The following is a 15705-nucleotide window of genomic DNA, read 5'->3' on the forward strand; positions in this document are numbered from 1 at the left end:
AAAACTGCTGGCATTTGAAATGAAATGCTTAAGAAAAATAAATAGAACAAGTTGGATAGAAAAGAAAACAAACATCACAGTCAGACAAGAACTATTGTATAAAAAGACAATAATCGAAAAAATTAGAAAACAACAACTGAGATGGTTTGGACACACTGTACGCATGGACGCAGACAGACTTTTTAACGTCCTAATCAATACTTTTCCAACTGAAAAAAAGAAGACCCAGAAGACCAAGAATTACCTGGTTGAAATTAATAAAGAACATCTCGGGATGCAGAACATATAAGGAACTTTTTCGAACAGCAAGGAATAGAGAAGACTGGAAGATCCTGCTCAAGAGACAACTCAACCCATCTTAGACGGAAGAGAAGAAGAAGAAGTTCTATTTTAAGTAAGATTTTCATTTATTAATCATATTTTAGTTTTATGTTAGTTCGATAATTTGATTGATATATTTTCTCCTTGCTCAATTAATTTTTGATGGTCAATAAAATAATTAAATACTGCCTTCATCTTGAGGACATGTCTTAGTGCCACGTTTACCAATTAAATTATTGTAAATTTAAATAAACTTTAAAAAACTTAAATTCAATCACTGTCTTTTTTACCCTTCAGATGACATCAACTAGAAAAAGAATATACCAGGAAGAGTTCCTCAATTATGGGTTTACACAAATAGAAGACAAAGGAATAATGAAACCACAGTGTGTTGTCTGTTTGAAAGTACTGACTGAAGAATCTTCCAAAAATAGTCAATTGAAGCACTTGGATAATTTGCATCCACATCTGTCTTCCAAACCCCAGGAATACTTTGTAAATTTGGAAATGTCTGTCAAAAGACAAAGACTGGACAGCAACTTGAGAGGTACATTCGATCAATGTTCAGCATCAAAGGCTAGCTTTGAAGTGGCCTGGTTGATTGCCCGAAACAAGAAACCATATACTATTGGTGAGGAATTGGTTAAACCAGCAGCTTTGAAAATAGCAGAGATTATGTGTGGTCACAAAGAAGCCATGAAACTAAATTCACTGCCCTTGTCTGCAAACGTTGTGAAAGAAAAAATTTCTATTTTAGCAGAAAATGCGAGGGAACAAGTTATTTCTTCAATAAAAGAGAGTAAATGCTTTGCTATTCAGCTTGATGAGACTACAGATGTCAGTAGTAATTCACAGCTGATGGTGTATATTTGCTACAAAGGTTTACTTGCAGTTGAAGAGGAATTGTTGTTTTGTTCTCCTCTCGAGTTGCGATCTCGTGGAATTGATGTCTTCAATAAAGTTAATGAATACTTTAATAACGTTAATTTAAAATGGGAAGACTTCATTGCTGTGTCTGTTGATGGAGCTCCAGCTATGTTGGGTCATGTAAGTGGTTTTTCGGCTTTGGCAAGAGAGAATAATCCAAAAATTGAAGTTAACCACTGTATGATCCATCACCAGGCACATTTGGAACCTGCCCTGGAAGCTGTCATGCATAATGTTATCAAGGTTGTCAATGTTGTCAAAGGACATACACTAAGCACGCGACTATTTCATGAATTATGTCAAGATGGTGAGGCTGAATATACAGACCTACTTTATCATACAGAAGTGAGGTGGGTCTCACATGGAAATGTTCTGAACCGAGTGTGGGCTCTCAAAACTGAACTTGAAATTTTTAACGTTGATCAAAAACATGTTCTCGCAGATAAGTTTACAAACTCCTCGTGGGTTACACATCTCACATATTTAGCTGATATTTTTGAGTATGTGAATGCATTGAACAAAGAATTGCAAGGAAAAAACATCAATATAATTTCAGCCAGAGAAAAGATTTCAGCATTTGGATCGAAGTTTTTATATTGGAGACAGAAAGCAGAACAAAACAAGATAGCTGCCTTTTCAAAGTTAGCTTTGTTTTTGGAAGATTGTGAAAATATTACTTTTGACGACATCAAGGATACAGTTATAAGTCATCTTACCAAACTCAAAGAGCTGTTCTCTGATTACTTTCCAGATCTTGATTCACATACTGTCTGTTGGGGTTGTAGATCCCTTTAAATGTGAAATTGCTGATGTACCAGAAGAGCCTCAAGGGTTCGCAGAGGCACTTCTTGAACTTCGATCCAATAATGAAGCACGTATTGAATTTGAAAACAAAGTAGATCTGTCATATTTTTGGATGTCATTAGATGCAAAGACTTTCAAAATTGCACATGAGGAGGCAGTCAAAACGTTGCTGCCTTTTGCAACAACCTACCTTTGCGAATAAGGATTTTCCACTCTAATGAACATGAAAACAAAGCAGAGAAATCGATTGGACCCCAGAGACAGTATCCAAATTGCTTTGACATCAGAATGCCCCAATTTTGATGTTATTGTATCAAAAATGAAACATCATTTCTCCACAACCTGAAGTGAAAAAGTTTTCAAAGAAATCCTTTTGTTTCATAATGAGGATATAAATTTATTTTATCGCATTTATTTTATACTTCTTATATTTATAATTATATTCTCCATATAAATAGATTCAATAAACCTTTTGAATTTCAATAATCTGTGATTTTCTCCCTTTCAAATCAAGGGGATAACATCAGAATAAATAAATATATTTTGGGGTAATAGGTAAAAAAGTTCCCCAACCCCTGCACTAAGGCAAAGAGCAACTGTTTTGTTTGAATTAAAATGTTATATTTTTAATACAGAGTGATCACAATTAAAGCATCTCTGTTTAAGGCCTTGTGGAGCACCATCCAGTGATCCAAATGCTGTGAAACTTTGCAAGAATACATTGTGCATCGTGCAAATTGATACCTCAGAAAAAAAAAGTAATTCCAAAATTCACCATTCCAAAATGATGGAATTTGCATATCACACAATTTCGGAGGTGACAGGAGTGTTTAAAAAGATGGACACAGAATTTTTTCCCTTCATTCTGGTTGTTAACACTGCCTACGTGATGGCACTGATCTTGCCCCAAAATGCTTTGATCACGAAACCGTACTACCTAAACAACTGCAATGCTGTTGCTGAACTCCATGAATTTTATTGCCTCAACAAATGCCGCTGTCCACTACTTCCATGTGCTCTGTGACAAATGAATAGTCATTTTGAAAAAACAGGTTTTTGGGAGTTAGACCTGGCAGAGGTCACAAACCGATCAGTTCACAACACATGAATGAAGTTGCTACTACCGTTGTGGAGCAGACCACGAATAATAGCGTTGGTTCCTGCAGTGCATGTGCTATATATATCAATACATGTGGGTGTATGCCTTACACAGCTGTCTGAAAAATTCTACAGATGATTCTGCATTTCTATCCATTCGAGTCAACTCTGACAGAGGAGTTGCACCTGCAGGACTTTGAAAGTTGACTGACATTCGCTTTAACATTCCTTGCTCGAGTGGAGTTGGATGCTGTGTGGCCATGGGTGATTTTGTGAGGAGATGAGGCTCACTTTCACCTGAGTGGAGCTGTGAATACCCACAATTGTCAAGTATGGACTAAACAAAACCCACATGCAATCCAACAAATTCCTTTGCATTCACCCAAAGGTAGTACTGCTTGGCATAGGTTTACAGCTTCGTTTATCATTGGACCATTTTTCTTTGAGGACATTCACCAATCAGGTCCCATGACCTGCTCAGTTACTGCTGAGCAGGTCACAGGACCTAAGAGGGCTTTTTATTGTTTATCATATTGCAAGGCTGAGAGGCACTGCAATATGATAAACAATTCTGTTGTGCATAGCTACAGCAGTGCCTCTGCATGGATTCAGTCATTTTAATGCAGGATAGTAGGCCCCTCCATACCTCGGTCGATCTGTACAGGAAGTTCTACAAGAACATTTCATGGAAACCAGAGTGATCAGCCATGCATTTCACAATGCCTGGCCATCGTGCTCCCCTGATCTGATCCCTGACATCTGACTAGGGATTTCTCAAAGACTGGTTTATTAGGATCATCCTGATAATTTGTCAATGCTGAAAGGTAGCATAACGTAGCATGTGCACAATATCAATCCCAACCGGCTGCATTCTGATGTTGAAGACACTGTGCGAAGGATGCAGTTTGTGGCATACTGGGAAGGGCAGTGCATAGAACCGTAGTCTGTGAATGCATAATGAAAGTGAATAAGAATGTTATTTATGCTTGTGTTGCTTTCCTCCTCCTAATACACACAGAAAAATTATTGCATCTACATTTGGTCCACCATATACAGTGTCCCTGGTGGTTAATTTTGGAACTACTTTTTTTTTTTTTTTCTATGATATTGCTTCCACATGATGCACAACATATTCCTTCAAAATTCGACAGCATTTAGATCACTGGGTGGCCCCACAAAGCCTTAAACAGAGATACTTTAATTTTGATCACTCTGTATTAAAAATATAACATTTTAATTCAAACTAAACAGTTGCTCTTTGCCTTAGTGCAGGGGTTGGGAAACTTTTTTACCTATTACCCCAAAATATATTTATTTATTCTGATGTTATCATGTTATCCCCTTGATTTGAAAGGGAGAAAATCACAGATTATTGAAATTCAAAAAGTTTATTGAATCTATTTATATGGAGAATATAATTATAAATATAAGAAGTATAAAATAAATGCAATAAAATAAATTTATATCCTCATTATGAAACAAAAGGATTTCTTTGAAAACTTTTTCACTTCAGGTTGTGGAGAAATGATGTTTCATTTTTGATACAATAACATCAAAATTGAGGCATTTTGATGTCAGAGCAATTTGGATACTGTCTCTGGGGTCCAATCAATTTCTCTGCTTTGTTTTCATGTTCATTAGAGTGGAAAATCCTTATTCGCAAAGGTAGGTTGTTGCAAAAGGCAGCAACGTTTTGACTGCCTCCTCATGCGCAATTTTGAAAGCCTTTGCATCTAGTGACATCCAAAAATATGACAGATCTACTTTGTTTTCAAATTCAATATGTGCTTCATTATTGGATCGAAGTTTTGTTTTCAAATTCAATACGTGCTTCATTATTGGATCGAAGTTCAAGAAGTGCCTCTGCCAACCCTTGAGGCTCTTCTGGTACATCAGCAATTTCACATTTAAAGGGATCTACAACCCCAACAGACAGTATGTGAATCAAGATCTGGAAAGTAATCAGAGAACAGCTCTTTGAGTTTGGTAAGATGACTTATAACTGTATCCTTGATGTCGTCAAAAGTAATATTTTCACAATCTTCCAAAAACAAAGCTAACTTTGAAAAGGCAGCTATCTTGTTTTGTTCTGCTTTCTGTCTTCAATATAAAAACTTCGATCCAAACACTGAAATCTTTTCTCTGGCTGAAATTATATTGATGTTTTTTCCTTGCAATTCTTTGTTCAATGCATTCGCATAAAACCTTGGTATATAAATAAATACCAAGGTTTTAGTAATACAGAGCCTTATCAACTTTACCTATAAACGTTGCTACAAGGTGTTTTTATCTTGAATAAGAATCTCTGGAGGAGATATAGATGTAAGTTTTTTTTTTTTTTTTTTTTTATTTGGGGTCTAGCTACTCACTATAGAGACCTCAAAAAAGGTTGAAACCGGTCTGGATAGTGACCCCACCCATAATGTATTGCAGTATACATCTCTTAGTGAGATGTGCTTTACATTATGGAAAATACTAAGAACAGTGATCAGAGCTTTACCCACCTTTACAATGAGTTGCCCTGGTGTTGCACCACCTTTAGACTTGAACTACGTTCAGGCGCAAACTTAACTGTTTGCTTACTTGGGATTAGGAGTAATATAAACCAAGTTTATAAAATTACTTGGTAACCCTAATATACATTATTCCCAAGGTAAAAAAACATGTTTACATCTATATCTCCTCCAGAGATTCTTATTCAAAATAAAAACACCTTGTAGCAACTTGTATAGGTAAAGTTGATAAGGCTCTGTATTAATAAAACCTTGGTATTTAGGGTCTAGCTACTCACTGATGAGACCTCAAAAAATGGTTGAAACTGGTCTGGGTAGTAACCTCACCCATAATGTATTGCAGTATACATCTCTTAGTGAGATGTGCTTTACATTATAGAAAATACTAAGAATAGTGATCAGAGCTCTACCCACCTTTGCAATGAGTGGCCCTGGTGTTGCATCACCTTTAGACTTGAACTCTGTTCAGGCGCAAACTTAATTGTTTGCTTACTTGGGATTAGGAGTAAAATAACCAAGTTTATAAAATTACTTGGTAACCCTAATATACATTATTCCCAAGGTAAAAAAATTTATTTACATATATATATATATCCATATATATATATCCATATATATATATATGCATATATATGCAATCATCCCTCGACTTATGTCCGTGATCCCATAAAGGAATAAATAACATTTTCGACTTTACTTTTGAACATGACGCAAGTGAGCGTAAAGTAAAAAGGTTTCTATTTAGCAACAATGCATCGTGTGCATGGAACAGAGCATTCAGCGGCAACATCCCTCAGGAAATATATTCGACAGTTTCTGTGTTGATTTTGTGTTTGACAAATAGGTTATTTGTGTATTTATCGTTAAATATTTCGCAATATTTTGTGCATCATGACCCCTACACTCCCAATCAAAAAACCTAGTGAAGAATGACAGAAATAGTGGAGAGCAATTGATCTTGAAACAAAGTTGCAAGTTATAAAGCAACAAGAAGCTGGTAAGCCAGTCATTGTGATTGCACACGACTTCGGATGATCTCATTCTATAGTGATCAACATTTGAAAAATAAGGATAAAATCGTAGCGGCTGTGAATGGATATGCTTCCATTAAATCGACGATAGTGATGAAGCAACGAAAAGGTCCTATCGGTGATATGGAAAAGCTACTTGGGTCATGGATATAGGACTTGAACCAAAAGCGCATACTCCTTAGCACTATGACCATAAATGCTAAGGCACTAAGCTCTTCAACATATTAAAGGAGAAAGCAGGGCCCGATTACGACTACGAATTCAATGCTTCCTCTGGTCAGTTCATGAGATTTAAGCAGCGTTTTGTGCTGCATAATGTAAAAACGTATGGCGAATCTGCAAGTGCCGATGAGAAGACTGCCTGGAGAAATTGGATAAAATTATTATGGAGGAAAGTTATTTGCTACAGCAAATATTTAATATGGATGAGCCCTTCTTGTGTCAGAAAAAAAAAATGCCTGATTGGACATTCATCCACAAAAAGCTAAAATCTATGCCTGGTTTCAAAGCTTTTAAAGACCTTATTATGATTATGTTAGGGGGTAATGTGGCTGGATATAAACTGAAACCATTTGTGATATGGCACATTGAGAATCCACGAGCCTTCAAAAACATTAGGAAGCATTCAGTTCATTATCGGAGAAATAAAAAGTCGTGGATGACTCAAAAATTGTTTGCAGATGCCTTAATCAATATGCAAGTGAAATGGAAAACTATTACATGAAAAAAAATGTAGTATTTAGTATTTAAAATTTTTATTCTAGATAATGCTAGAGGTCATCCATCTTATATCTGTGATCTTCACCAAGTTCAAGGTCGTGTTTCTCCCTCCAAACACTACTTCATTGATCCAGCCGATGGATCAGGGCTTATTATCTACGGAGAATTTTTTCACAAGCCATTTCTGCCACTGAAGGAAATGACCAGACTCCCATGCAATTCCGGAAAGCATTCAATATTTATCATGCTATTAAAAATAGCATGACAAATATTGCTGTGGCTTGGAATGAAGTGACCTCTCAATGTATGAATGCCATATGAAAAAAGACATTAAAAAGGTCTGTGCATGATTTTAGTTTTGAAAAAAAATGAAGACCTTTGAAAATTGAGTGAAGAAATAGTGGGCCTAGCAAACAATCTGAATCTCAAAGGGAATGATGACAACATAATTCAACTCATAGAAAGTGCCCCTGAAGAGTTGACCAATGAGGAATTGGTCGAACTGGAGGAACATCATGTTGCAGAACAGCAAGAATGAGAAAAGGAAGAGGTTAAAAAGAAACAAGAGGAGGTTGTTAATCAATTTACAGTGAAGGGTCTTGCAGAAATGTTCTATGCATTTAGCGATGTTCTCAAAATGGCTGAAGACATGGATCCCAATGTTGAACTCATTAGTAGAAATGAAAGTAATATGCTATGATCACCCACCTTTGGATGCAGGCCATGGAAAAGTTTGGAGAAACTCAAGTGGTCAGGCATTCAATTGAGTCTGGCATTGTGGTTTCTTACCAAGCTACCATCTTATGGTATTTTTCCTTACCTCTGTGAATGACTTGCCAGCTTCTGATCTCGTCGTACATTGCAGGTCTTGGTGGATTTCATCAGATTTTTCAGTCAATACTGGTGTTCCCCAGAGCTCTGTGAGATCACTTACACACTTCCTCCTAGCATCAATGATTTCTCTCTCTCTCTCTCTGACATTCAGTCCAACTCATACCTTTGCTGATGGTAGTACTCTTCACTCTTCTTTCTCATTTTCTAACCATTGTAATGCTCAGGACATTAGTGCTTCACTGTCTTCTTTAACTGGTACCTTAAACATTCTTGCCATTCTCAAGTGGGATGAGGATAATCTGGTGAATTTTAATGCCATGAAAATTCAGTCCTGTCTTATTTCTTGGAAGAAGGACCATTCCTCACCCTCCCTCACTTTCAACAATATTCTGTTTGCCAATCAGGACCACTTCTTCGAAAAAAGAAAAATAAGCCATTAAAAGAGTTTTATGGCATTGGCACCAAAGACTCTTTCCAGTGCATGGCAAGATAGGAGCTAACAAGGGGTCATCCATAGAAATTGTGTATGAAATTGTAATTAGCGAGGGGGGGGGGGTTAGGACTAGATTTTTTGCTTGGAAGATGGTAAATGGATTGCTAGAGTTGGTTGTGAGGCTTTATCTGTGAAAGAGTTCAAAGGATGAATGATAAATTTTGTGTGAACATTGGTGAGTCTCCAATGATGAGTATTTTACTTTATGGAAATATCTGTGAAAGTAATAACAGTATATTTGTCCCATAGCTTTAGTTTTTTTTGGCAAAAATTAATATTAGCACATTGACTTGTACTTTCATACATTACAAAAATTATAGTACATTAGTACCATGAGTGGGTTAAGTGTGAACAAATAATTTTTTAAAAAAATTTTATATACAAATATTATTCAAGAAAAGATGAAAGAATATGAAAATAAGAACCAAGCCTTGGAGGCCTAATAGCATACTTTGAAGAAATTACTGATTGATTGAAGTTGACTTCAAGGATAGCAAAATCTGAACTCAGTGGTTGACTCAGGAAGTTAAAGAGGAAGTCCTGGAAAAGAAGAAAGCTTATTGAAAGTTTCTAGCAAGACAGCATGTACTCTGAGTAAACACACAGAAAATGTAAGAAAGATAAGCTGTGTTAAAAGTAGCTAAACAAACTTCAGTAGGAATATGGAATATAAATATCACAAAAGATGGCAACGCATTCTCAAGGTTAATGAAAAAGCTTAGAAATGGATTTGAATGATTGTTAAATGAAACAAGCAGTGACAGAACAGTGGTAGAAAATATTCAAAAGGGATGCAGTTAGGATATATCAACACTTAAGATAGTTGGTGATGTTTGATCAGAAATATTCAGATATGTAGGTATTAAAGTTTTGAGTGACTGCATATAATTCAGAAAGCCTATCATAAGGTTGAATTTGGAATAACTGGAGTAAAACTCTCATGTTACCCATCTGTAAAAAGTGAAATAGCACTAAATGTGAAAATCACAGAGAAATTTTACTACTGAACTGAAGCATTCTAGGTAAGATTTATGAAAGCATACTTGAGAAGAGTTTAAAATATTGTAGAAGAGAAATTTCAAAAAGAGTAAGCTGTGTTCAGGCCAAATAGAAGTTGTCAGGATAAGGATTTTCATAAATAGTTGAGAAATCATATGAATATAACAAAAATTTATATTTCAATTTTATAGGTGTGGAAAGGCATGACAAGAGAAAAACTGTTCTAAACATTACCAGTTACATTACACTCAATGGACAAAACATTAGAGATATTTACCTAATAGTGTGTTGTCCTCCTCTAGCATGAATAACAGTCTGTACTCTCCAAGGCATTGATTCCACCAGATGCTGGAAGGTTGCCAGAAGTAATTCCAGTAATGCCTATTGCTGCATTGTCCACAACTGTACCTTACACTTCAGTTCCGGGTGCATGGATCTGATGTCTCGCTCTATTATTATCATCCCTTGCTCATGTAATTATCCCTTAGCAATTGTATAAATCCCACTTCGATCTTGTCATGTCCCCTTTCCTCCCTTCAATCAATACCCCCATAAAGTTTCCCATTATAATTGCTCAGCCTACACTCATTGAGCTAATCTGCTGATTCATGGCATCTACATCTTCTGTGGACCTCCCTGGTCTGTAGCAGCGCCCAACAATGTATTTTGTCCTATTTTCCTTTATCTCACACCAGACAGCCTCAAATGAACCATCTCCCTCAGACCTAAAATCCCCTTTAACTTCTAGTTTTGTTGGTTGTAATTTTTTAGCTATCATCAGCTATACCCCCACCTCCTGTCCTGTTCTTCTATCCTCCCTGAAAATACTTTTACAATACCTTTTTCATTCTATCCCTGTAACTATATCATTTTCAGCCTATAATTTTTGGCCATGAGCCAAAAACTCCTTACTCTTATTCATGTACATGAATTTCAACATTCCCTTGTATTCATAGTTACCCTTGTGTAATATCATTACCAACCCATTCAAATTGGAGACCTGTGAAATCCCATTCGACATTTCATAATCATTACTGTACACATGCTCATTTGTCACAAGGGTGGCCAGACACAATCTTGATTTCATCCTCCCTAACGTCTCTCTAAATTCCCTGGTTTTGCATTATCACATGTTCACTAAACAATACATTCTCCAAATATCTACACCTCCAAAACCATTTAAATGTAGTCTGTTGGACATATATAAGTTATTTTATCCATCAGATTCACTCCATACATCAATAAATTGAACACCATTCCTCCTACACAATCTTCTCATTGACAGTCATAGCCATTCTTCTCAGTTTTGTCTTATCATACTAAGGCAGAAGACTCACAATCTTTACTTTCTTACTCCTCATTTTTGCTCCTACTAACAACTCTTTCATATCTTTTTTCATTGCACATTTCTCACCTTTCAAATCATTTGTGCCTGCCAAAACATTTAACTTGTTTGCTTCTTTTTTCTGCTTACTTACAGCTTCATTAACCTCCTTTCTCTTCGCACCTGGAAAACATGCTTTTGTCGCTTTCTCATTAAGTATACCTCTTATCATTGAATCTCCATACAATGCTATCTCTTTTCTCCCAGTTTCTCACTCTTTTATGCTTTTCCCATTCACCCTTTCTTTCATTCTCCATCCTTCTGTACCACAAGCCAATTGTTTCTCCACTTGCTCGAGCTCACATTTTATCCTGTGAAGAAATCCTTGTAAGTGTGCAATTTCTTTTTGCACTAGCCTCATCATCCAGATTATTACTTTCAGCTTTCGAACTCTCATTCATATTTTGTGCATTGTCATTCACTGCTTCTGCTACATTCTCCACAACACTTTGACAATCCTGTCTTATATCCATAATATTAGTCACCTCATTCTTTCGCTCCCGACATTACTTCACATTTCTTATACTCACTTAAGAAAATTTCTGACAAATATTTTCTCCATTCTCACTCATACCACAAATCATTCACTCTCAGCAACAAATATATTAAACACGCTACATCGCACTATCACACATTGATATCAGTCAACATCGATATCTTGGACTCCATTTTTCTTGTATGCATTGGCACGCCATAACAAAAAATGTGTTTGAGAGTATATCATTTAATAATAGTTGACTAAACAACACCACTTAACAACACAGTCAAAAATAAATAAAATCCCACCAAATATATAAAACAATATCGCTGATATCTACTAAAAATAATCAACATCATGATGCACAATCAAATTATGATGAACAAACTAGAAGTTGGTTCTTTTAAATTGAATTTTATTTTATAATTACATCGTATTCAAGGTGCCCGCCTGCCCACATGCGTGTGTGTTGGGGTATATCATTTCTTAAATAATAGGCTTTGAAGAATTTTATTATCTTAATAAGTTCAGGCTTAAAATATTATTGTTACAGTGACACCTTTAAGGACTCATCATGGGAGGGCACTCTACTATATATATCTTGTCATCTTCCCTTCTAATAAACAAAAACAAATTGCATTCACACATCAAAAATAATAAAAAAGCTTTGGAAACTTGTTATAGATTTTATGAACTTTGTTTTGTGGTAATGCATATTAATTCTTATGCCATTTATAACTATGTTTATAGGCACAGCCTTGTAAATCCGTAGAAATGGCTTTTGAAAAATGTCATGGAGGAATATTTGCTGAAATAAAATACGATGGTGAACGTGTCCAAGTGCATAAACAGGGTGATCACTTCACATATTTCAGTCGTAGTTTAAAACCTGTCATGCCACATAAGGTGAGAAAATTTGTATTTGTATATGATCAAATTTGTATATATTATAAATAGTAAGGATTTTTTTAAAGACATTTTTCTAAGAAGCTTCTTAGAAATAAACAGATATTCTTTCTATTTTTTTAAAAAAAATATATTTAATAAAGGAAGCAAAAGCAAAGAAAGGAATTCTTTGAATGCTAATAAATAAATAATTTAAAAAATTTCATAAACATCTAGTGTTTGATGGTTTTGTATACAGAAACTGTGGACTGTGCAGTTATGAGGAAGTCTTATAAGACATCAGACCTTTTTTTTTTTTTTTTGCATATACTTTGATACATGAAATTTAGATAATATGGTTCTGTGTATCCTTGATGTATGCATCCTCTCAAGTGCTTTTGCAAATCCTTAAGGAATGCTTGTAAAATTTCTAAACATATAATAACCATATTCAGCCATTAAAGATAATATGAATTTAGATAGTCTTTGATGTTTAACAATATCTCGTATTAACATGCCAAACATGGTAAATGTCGCTTTTTACCTTGTTAGATTTCATTGCAAGTATTCATTCTAGAAATTGAACTCTTCTAGAGTTTAGTTTATCACACCCCATGCCAGCAAGTTTAAATAAAATGTTCTTATTATTACATAATCAGCCTGATTGATTGAGTGGTTAGCATACTTGTTCTCTAACTAATCCATGTTTGGTGTTCAGAGCAGGGTTCCTAGATTATATCTACCCTACATACCATATTTTTCGATAGATAACGCGTGTGCTATCTATACAAAAAAGTCTAAATTTGTTAAAAATGAACATGCATGGTATACATTTGAAAGGTATGAGAAGTAAATCAAATGTAATAACAAAACTAAGGTAGAAGTATTACTTAATATTTATTGAACATTACACTATTCAAATCCAAAAAATTCTTCAGCAGACTCAATATTGAAAGAATCAATTGCGTTAAAAATTTCGTTTTTAATGCAATTTAATGGTATTTCGTCAGCTTCATAATCATTGTTACCAGACACCACTGCATTCCCTTGTGCTTTAATGAAACCATTTCTAACACAGTTTTCACTTACAGCCGCCCAACTTTCTACAATCCACGTAACTATATCGTTATATGACATTCTTTTCTTCTGCCCTGTTTTGTTATATTCATGGATGCCATTCATTGTCCAGTCTTTCCACTTATCCCGCAAATTATCTTTGAATGGTTTATTTACTGCAAGATCAAGGGGGTTGGAGTTTTTTTTGTTAAACCACCTGGAATCATGGCCAGTTTGGAATACTTACAATTGTTTTAACTTCTGCTGCCGTGTGTGTGCCCTACACGAATCCAACACTAACAAAAATTTTGGGTTAAAAAATGCCATTTTTCTCTTTCGCCACACACACACATTCTCCAACCAAAATTCTATAATTTCGGAATTTATCCAACCTTTATCATTAGCAATAACTAAAAATCAACCACTGCTAATAGCAACGCATGTGCTTTTAAAGAATTCCTCTATCCTCTATCTATAATTCCTAACTCTACTGCTAGTTGGCACATGCGCGTTATCTATATCAAAAGGAGTGATGAAAATGTTGGGGGTGCGCGTTATACATTAGGTGCATGTTATCTATTGAAAAATACGGTATATAAAATGATAAGCCTTTTTATGTCACATTTTTTGAAACGCTTTGAAACTCAGGGACTATCCTGAGTGTCCAGTCATCAGAATTTAAGGAGAACCGGCCTACCAGTCCAGAACTTGGGGGGGGGGGTGTGCTAGGGAGGTGGAATCCCTCTTTCGAATCTTTAAAATTCTAGTCATCAGAATTCAAGGAGAATGGCCTACCAGCCCGGAACATGGGGGGGAGGCATAGTTCCCCCCCTAGTAGAAAAATAAATAAAACAAATAAATAAATAAAAAATCCCTATAGCTTATCCACAACATTAATATATGTTGACATCCTTTCATGGGTGGCAGACACAATAAGAATCTTCCTAAAGTCTAAAGACTCATCATAGACCCCCCCCCCCCCCACACACTAACTAACCCTTCATTCATGCAATGCATTGCTTATCAACCCCCCTCCCCCCAGTTTATTATTGTTATTCAGGACCATCATGGAGTCACTAGGCTCATTGTAGGAGGTCCATTCTAGACAACACAAAGTATATCATACCACTTCTTAAACTCATTCACTGTTCATACTTTCACCACTTAATCAGGTAATGCATTCCCTGGTTCAACTACTCTCCATGCAAAGAACCACTCTTTACCCTCTTATTCATGGGTTCCTTTTGCAACTTCTAAGGATGGCCCTCATCCTTGCTCCTTCCATATGTGAAAGAACTTGGTTTACTTATGTGAAAAAACTCCTCAGGGTTGGTCAACAGTTTAAATGTCTTAATCATGTCACCTCCTTCTTCTACCAAACTTTGCAGTCCACATTCCCTCAGTCGATCCTTATAACTGACATTGTACAGTCCTGATATCATTTTTGTTATCTGTATCTGCACCTTTTCAAAGGTTAATTTATCCTCTTCAAATTCTTCATTTTACTAAAATTTGTTCACCAGGACTCTTCAAATCCTGGTGAACAAATGTGAGCACAGTAATTCAGATGTGGTCTGATCAGAGCTTTATACAATGGAATCATTACTGTTCTGTCTCTGCTGGTCAGCATCCTATCCTTCTCAGTGTTGTAAAAACTCTTCCATTGCTTTATTGACATCGAGAGTGCTCAGTATTTGAAACACACTCTCCTCTTGCACTTCTACACCTTGAACTTTCCCCAATTCCTCTAGTATTAAAACTGACTTTCCCAGGAAAATACTCCTATATGCAATCATTAAATAACTCCACTATGTATTCTGCATCAGTCACTCTACTCCCAGCTTCATCTAACAATGTCTTTCCTACAATCAATCCTCTTACTGGCCACATTACCAAAGAATTCATGTGGATTTTCCTTAGATCGCAAGGGGCAATCTCTTCTCATATTTAAGTTTTGCTTTCCTTACCATACTAGTCACTCTCCTGGCATGAGTCATATTTTCATGCATCTGCTCTCTTCTCTTCCCCCCACTCCCTGATATCTCTTCCATAACTTTTTTTCACCTGCAGTTTCCATTTGTATCATCTGTCATCTTTACAATAATATAATAATTATAATAATATAATAATAATGTTCTCTTTTTCACTCAAGATATACAACT

The 15705-nt window shown here is 35.7% G+C and overlaps 1 protein-coding gene across 4 annotated transcripts in view; it reads left to right on the forward strand.

The window, feature by feature from the left end:
- Positions 1-15705, forward strand: part of LOC150107542 (DNA ligase 3-like) — a 505727-nt gene that overhangs the window by 190761 nt on the left and 299261 nt on the right. For all 4 annotated transcript variants that reach the window (XM_090391370.1, XM_090391373.1, XM_090391372.1 and 1 more), the window contains one exon: positions 12353-12508. In XM_090391370.1, coding sequence (XP_090247496.1) covers positions 12353-12508 — 156 coding nt within the window. The remainder of the gene's footprint in view (positions 1-12352; positions 12509-15705) is intronic.

Source organism: Typopeltis vanoorti, chromosome 4 (genome assembly GCF_054136105.1).
Source record: "Typopeltis vanoorti isolate ZY-2024b chromosome 4, IOZ_Tvanoo_1.0, whole genome shotgun sequence".
Taxonomy (NCBI): Eukaryota; Metazoa; Arthropoda; class Arachnida; order Uropygi; family Thelyphonidae; genus Typopeltis; species Typopeltis vanoorti.